Source organism: Girardinichthys multiradiatus, chromosome 12 (assembly GCF_021462225.1).
Source record: "Girardinichthys multiradiatus isolate DD_20200921_A chromosome 12, DD_fGirMul_XY1, whole genome shotgun sequence".
In the NCBI taxonomy this organism is placed as follows: domain Eukaryota; kingdom Metazoa; phylum Chordata; class Actinopteri; order Cyprinodontiformes; family Goodeidae; genus Girardinichthys; species Girardinichthys multiradiatus.
Window position 1 is genome coordinate 40246989 of NC_061805.1, and position 14920 is coordinate 40261908.

General features: G+C 41.2%; 1 protein-coding gene across 3 annotated transcripts in view; it reads left to right on the forward strand.

Moving 5' to 3' along the window:
• Positions 1–14920, forward strand: part of tcf7l1b (transcription factor 7 like 1b) — a 45976-nt gene that overhangs the window by 12854 nt on the left and 18202 nt on the right. For all 3 annotated transcript variants that reach the window (XM_047382315.1, XM_047382313.1, XM_047382314.1), the window contains exon 4: positions 12175–12258. In XM_047382315.1, the coding sequence (XP_047238271.1) occupies positions 12175–12258 (84 nt within the window). The remainder of the gene's footprint in view (positions 1–12174; positions 12259–14920) is intronic.

Sequence of the window (14920 nt, forward strand, 5' to 3'; positions counted from 1 at the left end):
TCTCGGCTGACTTGACTGGGGCTGTATGGGTGTGTTGGCAGGGGGAGCGCCGGTCATGAATGGGGTCTTTGACTACCTCAGACTTGCCCTGAAAGGCAGGACAAAAACCCTAGGGCAACGGCTTAGAGCCTCACAGCTGAGCTACAGAATGCTTGGCCCAGTCCTTCTCTCTCCTTGCCCGATTTAAATACTACAGTGGCTTTCAGCATTCTGGTGACGGAGGCTCGCATTCACCACCAATCGACCACCATTTCTCTGTTATTGTTTACAGTGAACTAATCCCACTCCTTTACGTAACCCTATTGTACAAAACCCATCAAAGGTGCTGGTGAATATGCACCAGTGAATCTCTTAAACCACCCAGTAGACAGTCTCATGTTCTTCATATTAAGCAGAAGATATTTTGCTATAGAGGAGCTCTTGCACTTCTCTTAGAGTTGGTAATCATGGACAACCTTTGTCTGTCTGAGATGTCAGCAAGTGAAGACGATGAAGCTTGGTGCACACCTCTTAACTGCTTGATTATTTTTGTCAGATCTGGCAGCTTTTGAAATTTGTAAGAGGGTGAAAATAAACAGCCATAAATCTTTTCTGCGGAGTTAATGGGGTTACTTGAGTCCTGTCCAGACACTCTCTCCCCACAGAGTGTCTTGTTTCAGATGTCACTCAGAGCTTTGTTTTACCCCCCACCTCCCTTTTCCCGGGTGAAGGGTCGGAGGCCAAGGTTCAGGGCCAGTTGGCTGAGTGGCCACAAAGGCTAAGGCTTCCCCTCAGCACATCCGATCCCTTCGTCCACACCGGCATGCAGCCACAATGTAGGGATCAGCTTGCAACATTTGTCTTTTCTTATTATAACTGAAAACTATCTTGGATTTATGTCAAGAGTATAATTATAAGGGCAAAGTTCACACTTTCCCAGAAGCCCATAAAACTAGTTTGGAAGTTTAATTGATTCCAAGCTGAAACTTCTAATTGTTTTGGTCCTAGGTGTCCTACTACAACAACACATCCTTTAATTTGTATAACATTACCTCTCACTCCATTCGTCATGTCTTCTAAAAGAATTGCAGAGCACCTCAAAACTTTAACCCCCAGCCTCTTCCACCCAAATATCTGAACTTTTCTCCCCGCCCCACAGCCACCACCCGAACATGTCCTCCAGCCAGGTTTATTATGCCGTTTCACGCAGACCAAAATTGCAGCTGCATGGAGAACAATCTGGAGCACATTAGCTCAGGCGCTGTGATTTATAAATTGTTTCTCAGGCCATAAATCCCTGCTGTAATTGTGCACAAGCACCCCGCTCTCTCTCTGTCTCTCACTCACTCTCTTTCTCCAGTCACTACACCCCACCCCCACTGTGCTCTTTCTCTCCTCTCTGAGCAGCTTACAGTCCTTGGGTTAACATTTAATTGTTTGCAGAAGTGTGTGCAGTTTGGAGTGAGTAGAAGTTTGTTGCATTGTGGGGGTAGAACTTGAGATTGCAGCAGCAGAAGCAGTTTTTTAAATAATTTTTTTCATGCAAGATAAACCCTAACATTTGAATGGTATCCTAGTTTTTTGCCACATGGTGTGAGTGAAGTTTTTCAAGATAGGATGGGAGCGTAATGTCTTCAGCTCTGTGTTCCTGTGGTTCATGCTCTGCATTCCTGAATGCAGTGTAATTGAGAGGGGCCTCTCCTCAACTCTGTCCCTGGGAATCCGATATTTACAGCAGCCCCTGATTGTAATCACCTCACCGTTCTCATTAGATTGTATTAAGAATGAAAGATAGCAGCAGCTGTATACATTCTTATGTTCACCGTTGAGGTTACATCAGTCTGGTGAAAAACAGTTTTTTTTCCTTGTGTAGTTGCAAATTTCTCAAAATTAGGTCAATAAAAAGGTTTCTTACATCAAAATGTCTTAAAAATATTATTTGAATTAAGTTTTGCTTCCTTTCTTTTGTTTCTGAGTGACTGTTTTGCTTTCTCAAGCCCTGAAAAACTTTCAATGCATATCCTCATCCTAACTTGGCCTCCCAGCCTTAAGACTTTTGTTTTGACAGAAAGATTTATTCCTTACAGAATTTCAGACGCTTAAAGGGGAGCCCTACCTGTGAACGCACGGTGAATTTATAGCCGAGCACATCTCTAGGTTGTGATTTAGAACGCATTATCAATGTGTGTGTGTCTTTGTGTGTGTGTGTGTGTTCTTCTACTTACTGCTAAGTGAGAACCATTTTTTGGATTTTACCTGCACAGTGAGGACTTTTTGCTGGTCCTCACTTTTTTAAATGCTGTTCTTGGGTCGTGGGTTAGGTTTATAACTAAGTTGTGAATTGAGTTTAGGTTAGGGTCATGGTTAAGTATCAACTGGTAATGGTTAGGTTTAGGATTAGGGTTAGGCCATAGAAATGAATGAAAATTAATGGAAGTCAAGGAAAAGTCCTTATAAAGATGGTAAAATTCAGATGTGTGTGTGTTTATGTGCAACTTGAGGAAAATGAAGCCTTTAGACTGTGAGGAAATGACTTTTATGAAGGTTTCAGGTAAAAAAAAAGAAAAAAATGTTCTGGCAGCCTTCCAGACCTCCCTGCAGTGTGCTGACAATACGCATAACTAATCCTGGGGAATGTCATGGTGATTTTGTGCTGTGTCACACATCGTGGAAGGCTTAAAGTGCTTTAAAAAATATTTTTTAATCACACGCGAGGTGGCATTTTGTTTTTATTTCTAAAGTTTTAAATAGAACAATTTTTGATTGTTATTTTATTCATTTAATCCACTGTTATATCTTGAACGTCTCTAGCCCTGCTCGCGTATTATGTACTTTGTTTCTACAGCTAGGGAAATACAGTGTAGGAACTAAAAAGTGAAATATAAAACAGCTCTCCAAATCTTTCTTTCTAACCTTTCTGCTGGTAGTGATTATGAATCATTTAATGTAGAAGAGATGATGTCCCTACTGGGTGTGAGAGGGAACAATTGTAAAACATGATTTTATAAATAATTTCAAACAAAGACAAATTACACAGTTATTACAAGGCTCATATTTCAAACTGCCACTGGCATTTTATTTTATTATGTCTAGCATGACTAAAACAGTACGCTCTGTCTGCATGTTCTAGCAAATGAGATTCTTCAATGTAGATTTAAGGCAGCCAGCATTTCAAAATCTAGCATGCTCCATGACAGAGGTTGACAGCTCAAAAGGAGAAAAAGGAGTACCTTAGCTGTACTTTGGTAGGCCTTCTTGTTATCTGCTGAAAACGTTGCTCTCTCTCACTCTTTTGCAGCCTAAATGAACCATAGACCAGTCTTGACATGTCTAGAACATTCTGTTTTCATGACATAGCTTGTGTCCTCTGAACAATTTTTAACCTCTCACATATAGCAAAAATAGCTAAACTTTAGTCTTTATCAGTCAGTAACAGCATCTATGACGATGAGTTTTTTTTAATTTAGTGTGACCCTGTGGAGCTTACTTATGATGCATTTGCTAAAATCAGATTTGTGAAGGGCCAATCAAGCAGAAAATTACATATCTAATCATAATATAAAAATGATAAAGATCTGAATTTCTTAAAATAGGTGTCCTTTTTACCCTGGTTTATATTAATTATGTTTCCAAGCTGTTGGTCAGTCCCAACTGCTGATCAAACTGAAAATAACCCAATTTGGGCCATTTCTCACTTCTAGTCCATTATTTCTAACGATCTCTCTTGGTGCCTGTGTGGCAGGGCTGACTACTGAACCTACCATACCTGTGGCATTTCTGTGTGTATGTGTGTTTGTATAGAGCATAGCTGGAGGAGACGAAGGGTGGAGTGAGTGAGGTTAGCAGTGGGGTGATAGCGATGTCAGGTAGTAAAAGCTGAGATGAGGCAGGGCCCAAGAGTCTGCGGGGCCTGGAGATTTGCGCCTTTGCACTCAGAGAGCAAACACAGGAGGCATCTGCAGGCAGCTGTGTGTGTGTGTGTGTGTGTGTGTGTGTGTGTGTGTGTGTGTGTGTGTGTGTGTGTGTGTGTGTGTTGAGGGGGGGTGCTGCTTGGGACGGGGGGTTGTGGTAGTGGAACTCGGTGGTGGTGCAGAGAGAGAGAGAGAACAGAGGGGAGGGCAGGGGTGGAGGAGGTGGTGGTGGGATTGGACTTGCAGAGTGAACACAATCAGCCCTCTGTTTTCATAAGACTTGTGGTATGTGAGAGCAGAAACAAATGTGTTTAATTTAGGCTCCTTTTTTCAGTTGCCTTCTTCGCTACACCCACTTATGCCCACCTCAGTTTTTCAAAACTTATTTCCTTTAAGTTGCTTCCTTACCTCTCCTGCTTTTAGGTGTTTTTTAATAAGAGCCAAAAAAAGAAAAAGAAACAATCACCCACTGTGCCCAGTCAGAAAAAAAGACACACTTTTAGCAGACATACTTAAGTACTGTTTGAGGGTGGAGGTAAATATTTACCTGGTATTTCTAGAAAAGGAAATGACAAGAGCTGTTTTTTATGTTCACTGTGCATTTGGAGTAATTGAGTCCTCTGTTCGGCTTACTAGACTTATTACAGCCTCCTTAAACACCTTGGCAGGAAGGCGCTGTATTATACTGGCGACTTGCGCTGTCTCCAGCCAGTTTTGTGTTCGGCCATAAATGAAACGTCCAGGTCTCACCCGTGTGTCACTGGCATAGACTTTGACACACACATTTGATTTCTAAGTTGAGCTTTACTGTAAACATCCCGCTGAGCGTTGGTAACCACCTCCAGCTCTGTAGTCAATTATACAGACATTTACAGCTGGGAGTTTCAATGAAATAAGGCTACTCCCTTAACAATAAAAGAAGAAGTTGTGTTCCTGCGCGACTGGCTAAACAATGCAACAGGACACGGGATGGGGACAATATCTTTGACATTGGGAGCTCGTCCTGACTCCAGATCATGGTGACATTATTTGGGGGTGGTAGATCTCGCAAGTATGGGAAACCACATTACTGACTTTACCAAATTGGCTCAAATAGCTTCTCGCCCTCCTCTGTCTTTATGAGATGGCCTTACTCTTACCAGATGCATAATTATTTTCTCCTGTGTCTAATTAGGCAGCAAATGTTTTTATGCGGCCTGCTATTGTGCTCTGCTTTACGAAATTACTCACTTGTTCCTTAGTGTAATCCCGGCCATCTTTAACTGTTTGATTAAAATTACCTGAAAATCAACGAGACAGAGCGGGGATAAACTGCAAGCCAGATGCAGAGAAGCTATATGTTTGTTTTGTTTTTTATTTGAAAAAATAAAAATAAACTCTTAAAAAAATAATTGCTTGGGTAGCAGAAATGCAAACGTCTGCTGAAGCCGCAGCTCGCTTACAAGGTTAGAATGTTAAAGAAGGTCTGCGAGGGGAGTTTATTACGGCCTTTTGTTCTGGTGATGCTGTTTTATTACTGAAACAGCACTAAATTTGGGTCAAGGACTTTTCAAATAAATCTGGACTCCTGGCTAGTTTTGCCTTGCAGTGAATACACATGAGTTACTCACATGACACTGTTATTTTTTCACATTGTATACTACATCAGTGATACTCAAAGTCAGTTCTGGATCTGGGCCGAACTGTTTTTTATAAAAGGCCATGCTGAGCCGAGACTCAACAAGCTGCTATTATATCAGTCATTAAGTTATATTGTGTTTAAAGAAAAGTGTTCACTTTACAAAGAAGAACAACTTGTCCTGTATATTTTGTTCACAGAAGTTTATTTGAAACCACAAATAAAGCTTGTTTTGAGCTGAATCACCAACAAGGCGTATCAAAATAGAGAGGAGGGGAGCTAGCATTGCCCCGCCATTTTCATCAAACACCTCCATCAGCAGAGATCCTCAACTTAATATGCTTTAGGAATTTGAGATGATAATTGATGAAATTCGTGTGAGTTTTAAGTTCATGTCTAAAGAGTTTTTATTTTACAAAAAAATACTCTTCATTAAAAATACTTAAAGTTAGCTTTAGGCAGATTTTAAAGAGCTGTAGATTTTGGGGTTATTTCACCACTGAACTTTTGAATTTTTAGATATAATGCATATGATTAGAGGTCAAAGATTATTTTAGGTTAAAGAATATCAATACTTCATAAAATGGATGGGAAAAACAAAACTACTTCACTCTACTCTTTGGCGACTTCTGAATTATTATTTTTATTTCATTATGTTTTATAGGTTAACATTTCTGTTCAATGTATTATTAAATCATGTTTGAAAAAATAAAAATACGATGAAATTCTGAGAAACAAACAACTGAAAAATCAGAATTTGGGAAGAAATGTAACATACTTCATAGAACCTTAGTTCTATGAACCTTAGTTCAGTTTCTCACACTAGCCTATTGTGCATTATAACTGTCTCTAGGCCTCATTTTTACAACTTTTTGGTGTAAAAAAAGGTTGTTGAAGAGTGAAAAGTAATGCCATTGATCAAGTTTGTGTCCTCATTACTCTTTAGTGGCAAAATTTAGTTTGACTTAGGGTTGCAAACGTACAGTTGTAGACATGAAAGACCATTTCTTCAGCTTTAAAGTTGTAAGTAAATTTAATATAAGGGCTTCACTCATTGCTAGTTGTTCTGGACCTTTGACCTAATCTGTAAGTCAGTTTTGGATCTTTATTCATTATGTTTTAGAAGCTCTCTACTATATTATTGCATTTTATTTTTTAGGGTAAGAGACTACTGAAATGTGGACATGTTGAGGCATCCTGCAAACCTCGCAGGAGCCTTGATGCTGTCTTATTTGGACCTCCCCTGCGCTGCTGCCCCTCTCCGCTGCCCTCTCTCCCTCTTTGCGCTAATAGTTCTTTTGTGTACAAGAGCATGTTAAGAGGCCAATGAGCCCGGCCTTAATAGGGCCACATCACCATAGAAACCATAGCACTCTGGATGTCTGACCTTTGACCCAGTTTTTTCTGCGGCCCGTGAATAAGAGCGCAGGGACAAACTAAACGGGTCACAATGGAGGCCCCAACAGACCAAGGGAGTGCTCCTGTCATAGTCACTTAACTTCATTCCTCCACGGGCTAATGGACACTTCAAATGTGCTTCGCCATAAGCGGCGTGCTAAATTTCCACCACAGCATCACGGGTTAACACGATGTAAAACCAAGAGAAGGGGCTGTAAATGAAATTTGAGTGATAAGCAGTCACACAGGGGGGTGGTTAATCGTATGTTTTTCATGAGTGATTGATTAGACCACAGATAAATGCAGTCAGATGAAAGTCATCTGGGCTGATTTCATTAAAGGGAAGAAAATCCATGTAGTAGACAACAATACATCCACACTTCCACAAAAAGGTGTAACTTTGGGTTTAAACTTCTCTTTAATGTAGTTTTAAGTAATAACTTCCCCTCTGACTGGTAAATGTACCTTATCATTCCGGCTTGGAGAAATTTGCAGTAGCCCAGTTGTACATTGCTGGTCTGGCCAGCTGAGCTGCTTGTCATTTCCCCATCGATTACTCACTAATTAGCGCAAAGACTGTCGAGGTTTGCTTAAGAATTGTTAGTGTAATTGCTTCTAATGTTGGCAAACAATAGGGCTCAATCCAAGCTCTGAGACAAGGCGGGGGCCTCTACTTATCACATTGTCTTTGTCTTGTAATCTTTTAATTGTGTTTGGCGCATACATCAGGTTGAGATGTCAATGGCCCAGCCAGAGCAGGTGATCTCAGCAAAGCAAACCTGGGAGGAGCTGGCGTGCAGGGGGCCCGACAGGGTTATTGTCTGAGGTTGCAGGGGACGGTAATTAACACCTCAGCCAAACAGCAAGCTGTGTGGCCCCATTTGTTTTCTGTTGGGGGGTAAAAGCAAACAATGGGGAGGGGCTCTCCACACAGTAGGTGAGTGACATTATCTGCTGGAGAGATCCAGGCAGGCATTCCTGCAGCTTTGCTATTTACCATGAGGGTATGTCTGTTCTGGGCAGACGCCTTATTTTTATTTACTCCTTTTTATTTGTTTTTGCTCCTAATTGATTGACATAATCCATTTTAGTCAATTATGCAAATTAGCTGAGGTAATAATTGTTAGTATTAGATCTGTCTGCTTTTTGCAACCTTTTAACAACATATTTATGTTGTTAAACTTCCTTTTTTGTCACCAAACTTTTCTTCACATTCTCAGTGCGGCCCCTTAAGTCGACAGATAGTTTCTAGCAAAGTTTGGGATCCTTTTTCTGTCTCTTTGGCAGAGCATCTGACTTAGTTTTACAGCAAATGTCCAGGACATCTGTCTCCTCTCCGTGCTCTGATGTCGGCCCGCAGTATGGCACCGCGAACACTTCAGAGATGACAAAGACACTTGGCCGTGTTTTTCCCTCCCGTTCTGTGAGAGCAATGTAACAATTAGAACCCAGCTCTGGCAGGCCACATGCCCCAGAGCATATGTTGCATTCTCTCTGTTCAAAAAACCAAAAGGGCTCCAGTGTGACTCGTTGGAAAACTTTTGGTGGCATCACTGCCACCTTTGTCGCATCTGGGCCTCTTATAAAACTAGCACATTCTACTGATGTCTATTCTGAGAGTTGGAGGCAGCAGGGAAAGCTGGAAGACAATTAGAGAGTGACAAAAATGGATCAGCTAAAGTTCTCTTCAGATACTGCTTTCTTTCAGTTCTCCATCCGAGCACATTTACAAGAGTTTCCAGGTCCCATGCTGAAACATGCATAGCTATGGGCCCTCACCATATGTCTGTATTTACTTCTAATAAAACAAGGCCATGTGTGAAGCATTAGTTGAATGCCCCGCAGTTGGGCTGATATTACTTTATCTAAGTTTCAATCTTCCGCAAACATTTAATATTACTTAAGCCATGGCATAGCTATTTGAAAAATCCAGTTTTTATTGTTCTAACTTTTCTGACACTTTTCTCCACTAAAACGCTGAGAACGTTTTTTTTTTTTGAGTGGTGTGGCCCACAATTCCTCGCCTTTTGTTTCCTGAAGCAACTCAGGCGCCCTCACCATCCCTCTCTATCTCTCATGTCCCAGCGAGAGGAGTCCGGAAAGCAGCTAATGTGACAGTGTGCGGCTGGTGTTACCTCGCAGGGTGTTTCAGGGAACTGTGTGTGTGAACAGTAGCGGCACGGGGCATACTGGCAATTAGTAGCAAAAGTAGGTGCTCAGGAAAAAAAAGCGCCCGGGGGCATGTTCCTTAGCCCTGGCAGAAGCTGTCAAATAAGGGATGTGATCGGGTGGGAGAGCTGGGGTGGGCACGGGCGGTCCAAACCGAAACGCTCGCAGTGGCGTTTGTTTCGTTCGTGGAAGGCCTGTGATTGACATAGATTAGACAGTGAAAACGGCATTGTTTTGAATTTTCTCTCCAGAGAGTACCATTCATTAGGAGCCATGCACAGAGCAGAGCAAAGTTTCAATGGGGAGCCAGCAGCCTTTAAAAGCGACTGCCTCCTGACAGTTGTATGGACTCGGGCCCATTAGTTGGAGCCTACGATTCAGCCTTGAGCAGTGTAGTGAAAATGAAGAGGGCTGATGTCAACTCCAAGAATTCCCCTCCTTTTTCGTAGGGAAAAAGGGACCCCCTTCCCCCAGCTTTGCTCTGTTGGACCCCAGCTGTCAGGAAACAATACCCTCTGCCTGCTCCGACAAACTCATTCCTGAAAATGTTTTTTTTACTTCCCTTCCCTCCCCTCTCCTCTCCATTTTCCCCCTTTTACTATAATCTCTTTTCCATTTTTAACCCGCAGTTACCCAACCTTCCTTCCTCTTTACAAACCCAGAGTGACGAATGGAGTTCTGAAAATCAAAACCTGAATACGCGACTCCTCCAGCTTGCTTGTTTGTCATCATTTATCCTGCATGCCTGTGAAAAGAAGACAAAGCTTTGCCTAGATTCTTAAGCGAGATTTGCCTTTCCATTTTTTTTCAAGTGTCAAATGCTATTTATTTACTATTATCATTTATCAGATGTTTGGAAAAGGCAGGGGCTGAATTGTCTATGCGGAGGAATTCACACAGAAAATCCTGCATAAAGTACAATGACCAGATTTAATCAGCAGGGTTCCTAAACAACCTGGAAAAATATTCAGTTTTGGATGGGGCATTGATGGGTATGGAAAAAGAAAAGTATATAGTATAAAGTATATAAAATAATTTTATCTCATAATCCCATTCTCTGTACCGTTGTCATCATGATAAATATCTTGAGTTTCTGAAGTTGCTCCAATTAGAAAGCCTTTCTAAGTGATTTTATACAAAAGAGGCACATCCATGCATCCATCCATCCTTTTAGTTAAGTTTTTTCTGTAAGCTCATACTAAACATTTGCATTTTGCATGTGGTCAAAAATTGACAGAGCAATCTAAAATAATGTGGGTCAGGAAAAGTCTGCAGTTGTAATTGAAAAATGTGTTCAGGCACCTTGAGGGATGCAGCCACTTCTAAGGAGAATTTATAGCTTAAAGAAAAATAATATACTATGATACCTTAACATGTATGCTTGACAATGACCTGAATGAGCCAAACATTGTTTTTTAATTAATTTAAAATTGTACCAGAGATAGAATCCAAATGCATGACAAGCTGCTGTATCCGGTGTTTGAGCTGATTCACAAACCAGATGTTTGCTTTGCTTTTGGAGCTATGGGTTCAGGCTATCATCATTGCTGGAAGACACAACAAATAACAGCAAACAATAATTACTTGTTCTAAAAAGCAGTAAATACAAAAAACATTTTCTTCTTATTCAGAATTTTATCTTGATTGCACAGTAACTAGGGACCATAAGGGGCAACTGTCCTAAATGGACCGGCAGCTGTAAAACTTTTTGTGACAAGTGACAAAATCTGGAAAAGCAGCAGACACATAGCCCTTTATGATGGCTTTCACACATGTGTGAATTATGGTGATAGTAAGGAAGAAGGAGGGGCTGCATTCGGGTCAAAGGGCCAAATGAATTGGACAGGCAGACAGTCGGGGAGCGAGCTCAGAGCGCGCAGCTCAACCTCTCGTAGATCTCTAGATGGGGCTTCCTTCCAGCTGTCTCTTCCCACCCTCGCAGCAATGGGCGCCCACAGCTGGCCTCTTGTTTTTCCTTGACAAACTGCAATTTCACAGTCGTTCACCAGTCCGCCATGTTCACATCAGTCTTCCTGCTCTCTGCCGTGCCAGAAACTCCCTGTCTTGACTCCAGCAGCTATGTGGGTCTTGTACAGGTGTTTGCCGGAGGCCTCTGGGGGTTTGACGCCATTCTTGTCATTCCCCATAGAGAAGAAGAAGCACATATTCATACAGTGATTTCTAGAATAGTTTTGACTCTCAGATTCAGCCTTGCAAAAGTATTCATACCCTTTTTTTGGTTTCATTTTCGGTGATCGACCTACATACATCTGCTTTAGTGTGAAGTCAAATGAAAATGATACATGTATTTATATTTTTTTACAAATTAAAATCAGGAAAGTGTACTGTATTCCCATCCCCTTTACTCTGATACCCCTAAATAAAATCTATTGCAATCAACAGTTTAAGTCATCAAAGGTTTGTTGGAGAACATTAGTGAACAATCAGCATCATGAAGACCAAAGAACAGCAGACAGATCAGGAATAAAGCTGTTAAGAACCTTAAAACAGGTTAGAAAATAATATACGGTAACAAGCATTAAACTTCTCAGGGGGCACTGCTCAATCCAACACCGAAAAATTAGTAAGAAGATGGGACAAGAACAAACCTACCAGGATGTGGCGGTCCACCTAAACTAACACACCAGACAAAGAGAGCTTTAATCTGGGAGCAGTCAAAAGGCCCTTGCTAACTCTGGAGGATCTGCAGAGATCCTCGGCTTGAGTGGGAGATTCTCTTGACAAGATAACTGTTGGCTGTGCACTCACATCATTAGCACAAGTCATACAAACACTGCACATCACTCAGAACACACTATCCCCACCATGAAGCATGGCGGTGGCAGCATCATGCACCTGACCCGGGCCAGACGAGCCAAATAAATATGAATGTGAGACTTTTCTTTGTGAAATATTCAGAAAATTGTGGATTGTTTTAAAAGATCAGAGTATCCATTTGAATTCTGCTTTCTGCCTTCATTTTAATCTGTTAAGCCAGATTTTGTGTTTTTTTAAAATGATTTCAAAATTGTCGATGTATACCAGTGAATGTGTTTTGCACTCTGCCGTTGACTTTAGCTTATTTTCTCTTCCCAACAGTACCTACAGATGAAATGGCCTCTCCTGGACGTTCCCGGCTCTGCAGGAATAAAAGATTCTCGTTCTCCAACACCAGGGCATTTAGTAAGTAGAGACTTGTTGAAAACAAGCACAACATCTAACTCAAACCAGGAAACCAAAACAAAAATGCCTAAGCATTAATGGTGTTAACAAAACATTTTGAGTTATTTATGAAGACTTCAGCTTAGGCCATATGTAGAAATACTTGCTCTGAGGGTTTGACGTATACACTGTTTGACAAAAGAGCTGCTCATGGGGGATAAAAAAGCAGCTCTATGGTAAAACTTCCCACACCAATTAACCTCCCCCACCATTTAGCTTCTCATATTTGATGCTCTTACAAGACGTTTCCTGCAGCCAACACTGCACAGAGCATTAACCCAATTATCAAACAAACCATGCAAACTTGCTGGGAAAATCTATTTAGTGTGGGGGATACAAAATGCTTTAATCAATCTATAACCATAATATGGTTATGACCAATAATTAAGTTATAGAGTGCATGTAGACCTACTGTTTCCCATTCATCCGAGCCTCTCTGTGCGACCCGTTATTGCACCCGCAGGCCAGCTGCTGGGAAGACCGTCTGTCTTCACCACAATAACTCAGCCTCCCCCATAAATCTCCGGAGCCTGATGCGCCTTGCCATTCCTGAACTTTTCCACACAGGTGTGAACGAGTCATCATGCTGTCTCGCTCCAGTTAGACAATGCGGGGCCTCAGCAGACCTGTTTGGTTTGTGGCTTTCGCTGAGGGACGTGTGTTTTGGATGGGAAATGTGCAATAACATTGAGCCTAGAGAACATCTAGCTGACATCTCACCTGTGTGATTATATCAACCTGCATTTCTGCTCCAGGAAGTTATTTTAATACACATCCACTGCATGTATCCTTTAGAAAAAAAGAGAGAGAGAGACATTGTGAGTCAGCCCCTCGGCTTTCCTTGTCCTCGCTACATGTGCTTGCTGAGTTTGCGGTTTATTCACTTGCTATGATTGGAGAGATGAAAATTACAAAGTTCTCATTGAGAGCAGTCAATGGGAAATTGTGAGCAGGACATGGGAATCCAGCTCTGATTTATATCTTTATGCATATCAATTAGGATATTTTATTGGAATAAATACTGACCTGGTAGTGACCCTGCTGTTATTGTTACACAATCAGTGCGGTTTTTGGGCATTTAGCCGGCATGTAATTTAATAAAATATGTACATCTACGTTATAGGGAAACAAAATAACAGAAAAAGAGGCAATATTTAATACAACATTCAAAAATACAATTAAATCCACACTGACTAAATCTAAATTGCTCTAAATCTCATCTCTAGCTCATTTGTTTTAATCTCTTCAAAGGTTGCTGCTGCTTTTATATCTTGCATGACATCTAATCAGAAATTAATTAGTGTTACAATGTTGAAGAAGGAGAACGTTTCTGTCTGGATGCTGAATTCCTTTTGCCTTTAACAGGCAGTTTGCCCTTTAGCAATTTCATCACAAGTAGGTGGTTTTATGGCAGTAGGTTGCAACTTAGGGTGTATTCACTCCTGCCACTTTTGGTCTGCCTCAGTTGGACCAGAGTTCGTTTTCCTTCTTCGTCCGGACCATTTGTGCAGGTGTGAATACACTTAAGCGAACCCTGGTCTGGACCAAACAACCGGACCGAGACCCACTTTTTGAGGTGGTCTCAGACCGCTTCCATACGAACTCTGGTGCGGTTCACTTATGGTGTGTATACAAACCGTCCCCGATCCAGCCCAGCTAAAGAAAACATATGTCTCTTTGGACTTAGTAAGGCACCGTAGCTGGTAGCCAAGGTGTATGTTGTACTGATATCATACGTTTTCAGCTGTATGTTGCTTAGCAACACTGCTAACTTGCTGTTGTGGGTCACAGGACACAAACCATGTTACCTCCTTCAGCATTTACCATGCATTCTTTGATGCGGTTGCAGAATTAGAAATAGAACGTACCAAACTATGTTGAATGAGGTGCTCTTCATCCTCTTTACCCTAATATTGCAGCTGTAAAATATGCAGAAATATATGCACAAACATGCAGAGCAGAGAAGCTGCACACAACAGTTGTTTTCCTCAATTTCCGGGTCTGTGCTCTGTCCCACCCCTGTCATTTCTGTCCAATGAGACCAATGATTGTCCCCCACATGGCTCTGTTTACAATTAATAGTTCACTTGCAAAAAATACAATAAGAAAGAAAACCGCACCAAACGAAAAATAAGTCCGGACGAAACAAGCGGACTTTCCTGGTGTGAATACACCCTTTTTTACCGAAACCACTCTGGAACACTGGGCTCCTATGCAGTCCTGAAAACTCTAGAAAAGTCTGGAGTTTGCTTTTATTGCCTTTTGGGGTCTGGATAAGTATGTTTTTGCAAAGCCTTGATTGGCCAAAACAGAATTTATTCAATTTCCATTTCCTTTAAGAGCTATAATATAAGAAATATACAAAAATATAAGAATAGCATAAAAAATATTTTGTGTATTTATGTACCTTTGTTGGCATTGAAGATGACGTCATGTTGCTGTAAACTTGAGCAGTTAGGGTAAAGCAGGGTTTTACTGTTATTTTAACAAAAGACAAAAGATCACAGCGTTGATATTATAAATATATAATTCAACTGGATAAATGTTTTCCCGTCAAATGTCTAGAATGTTTTAAAAACCAATGGAAGAATCTTAACGTTTGAGTCTGGAAAAGTATAACCAG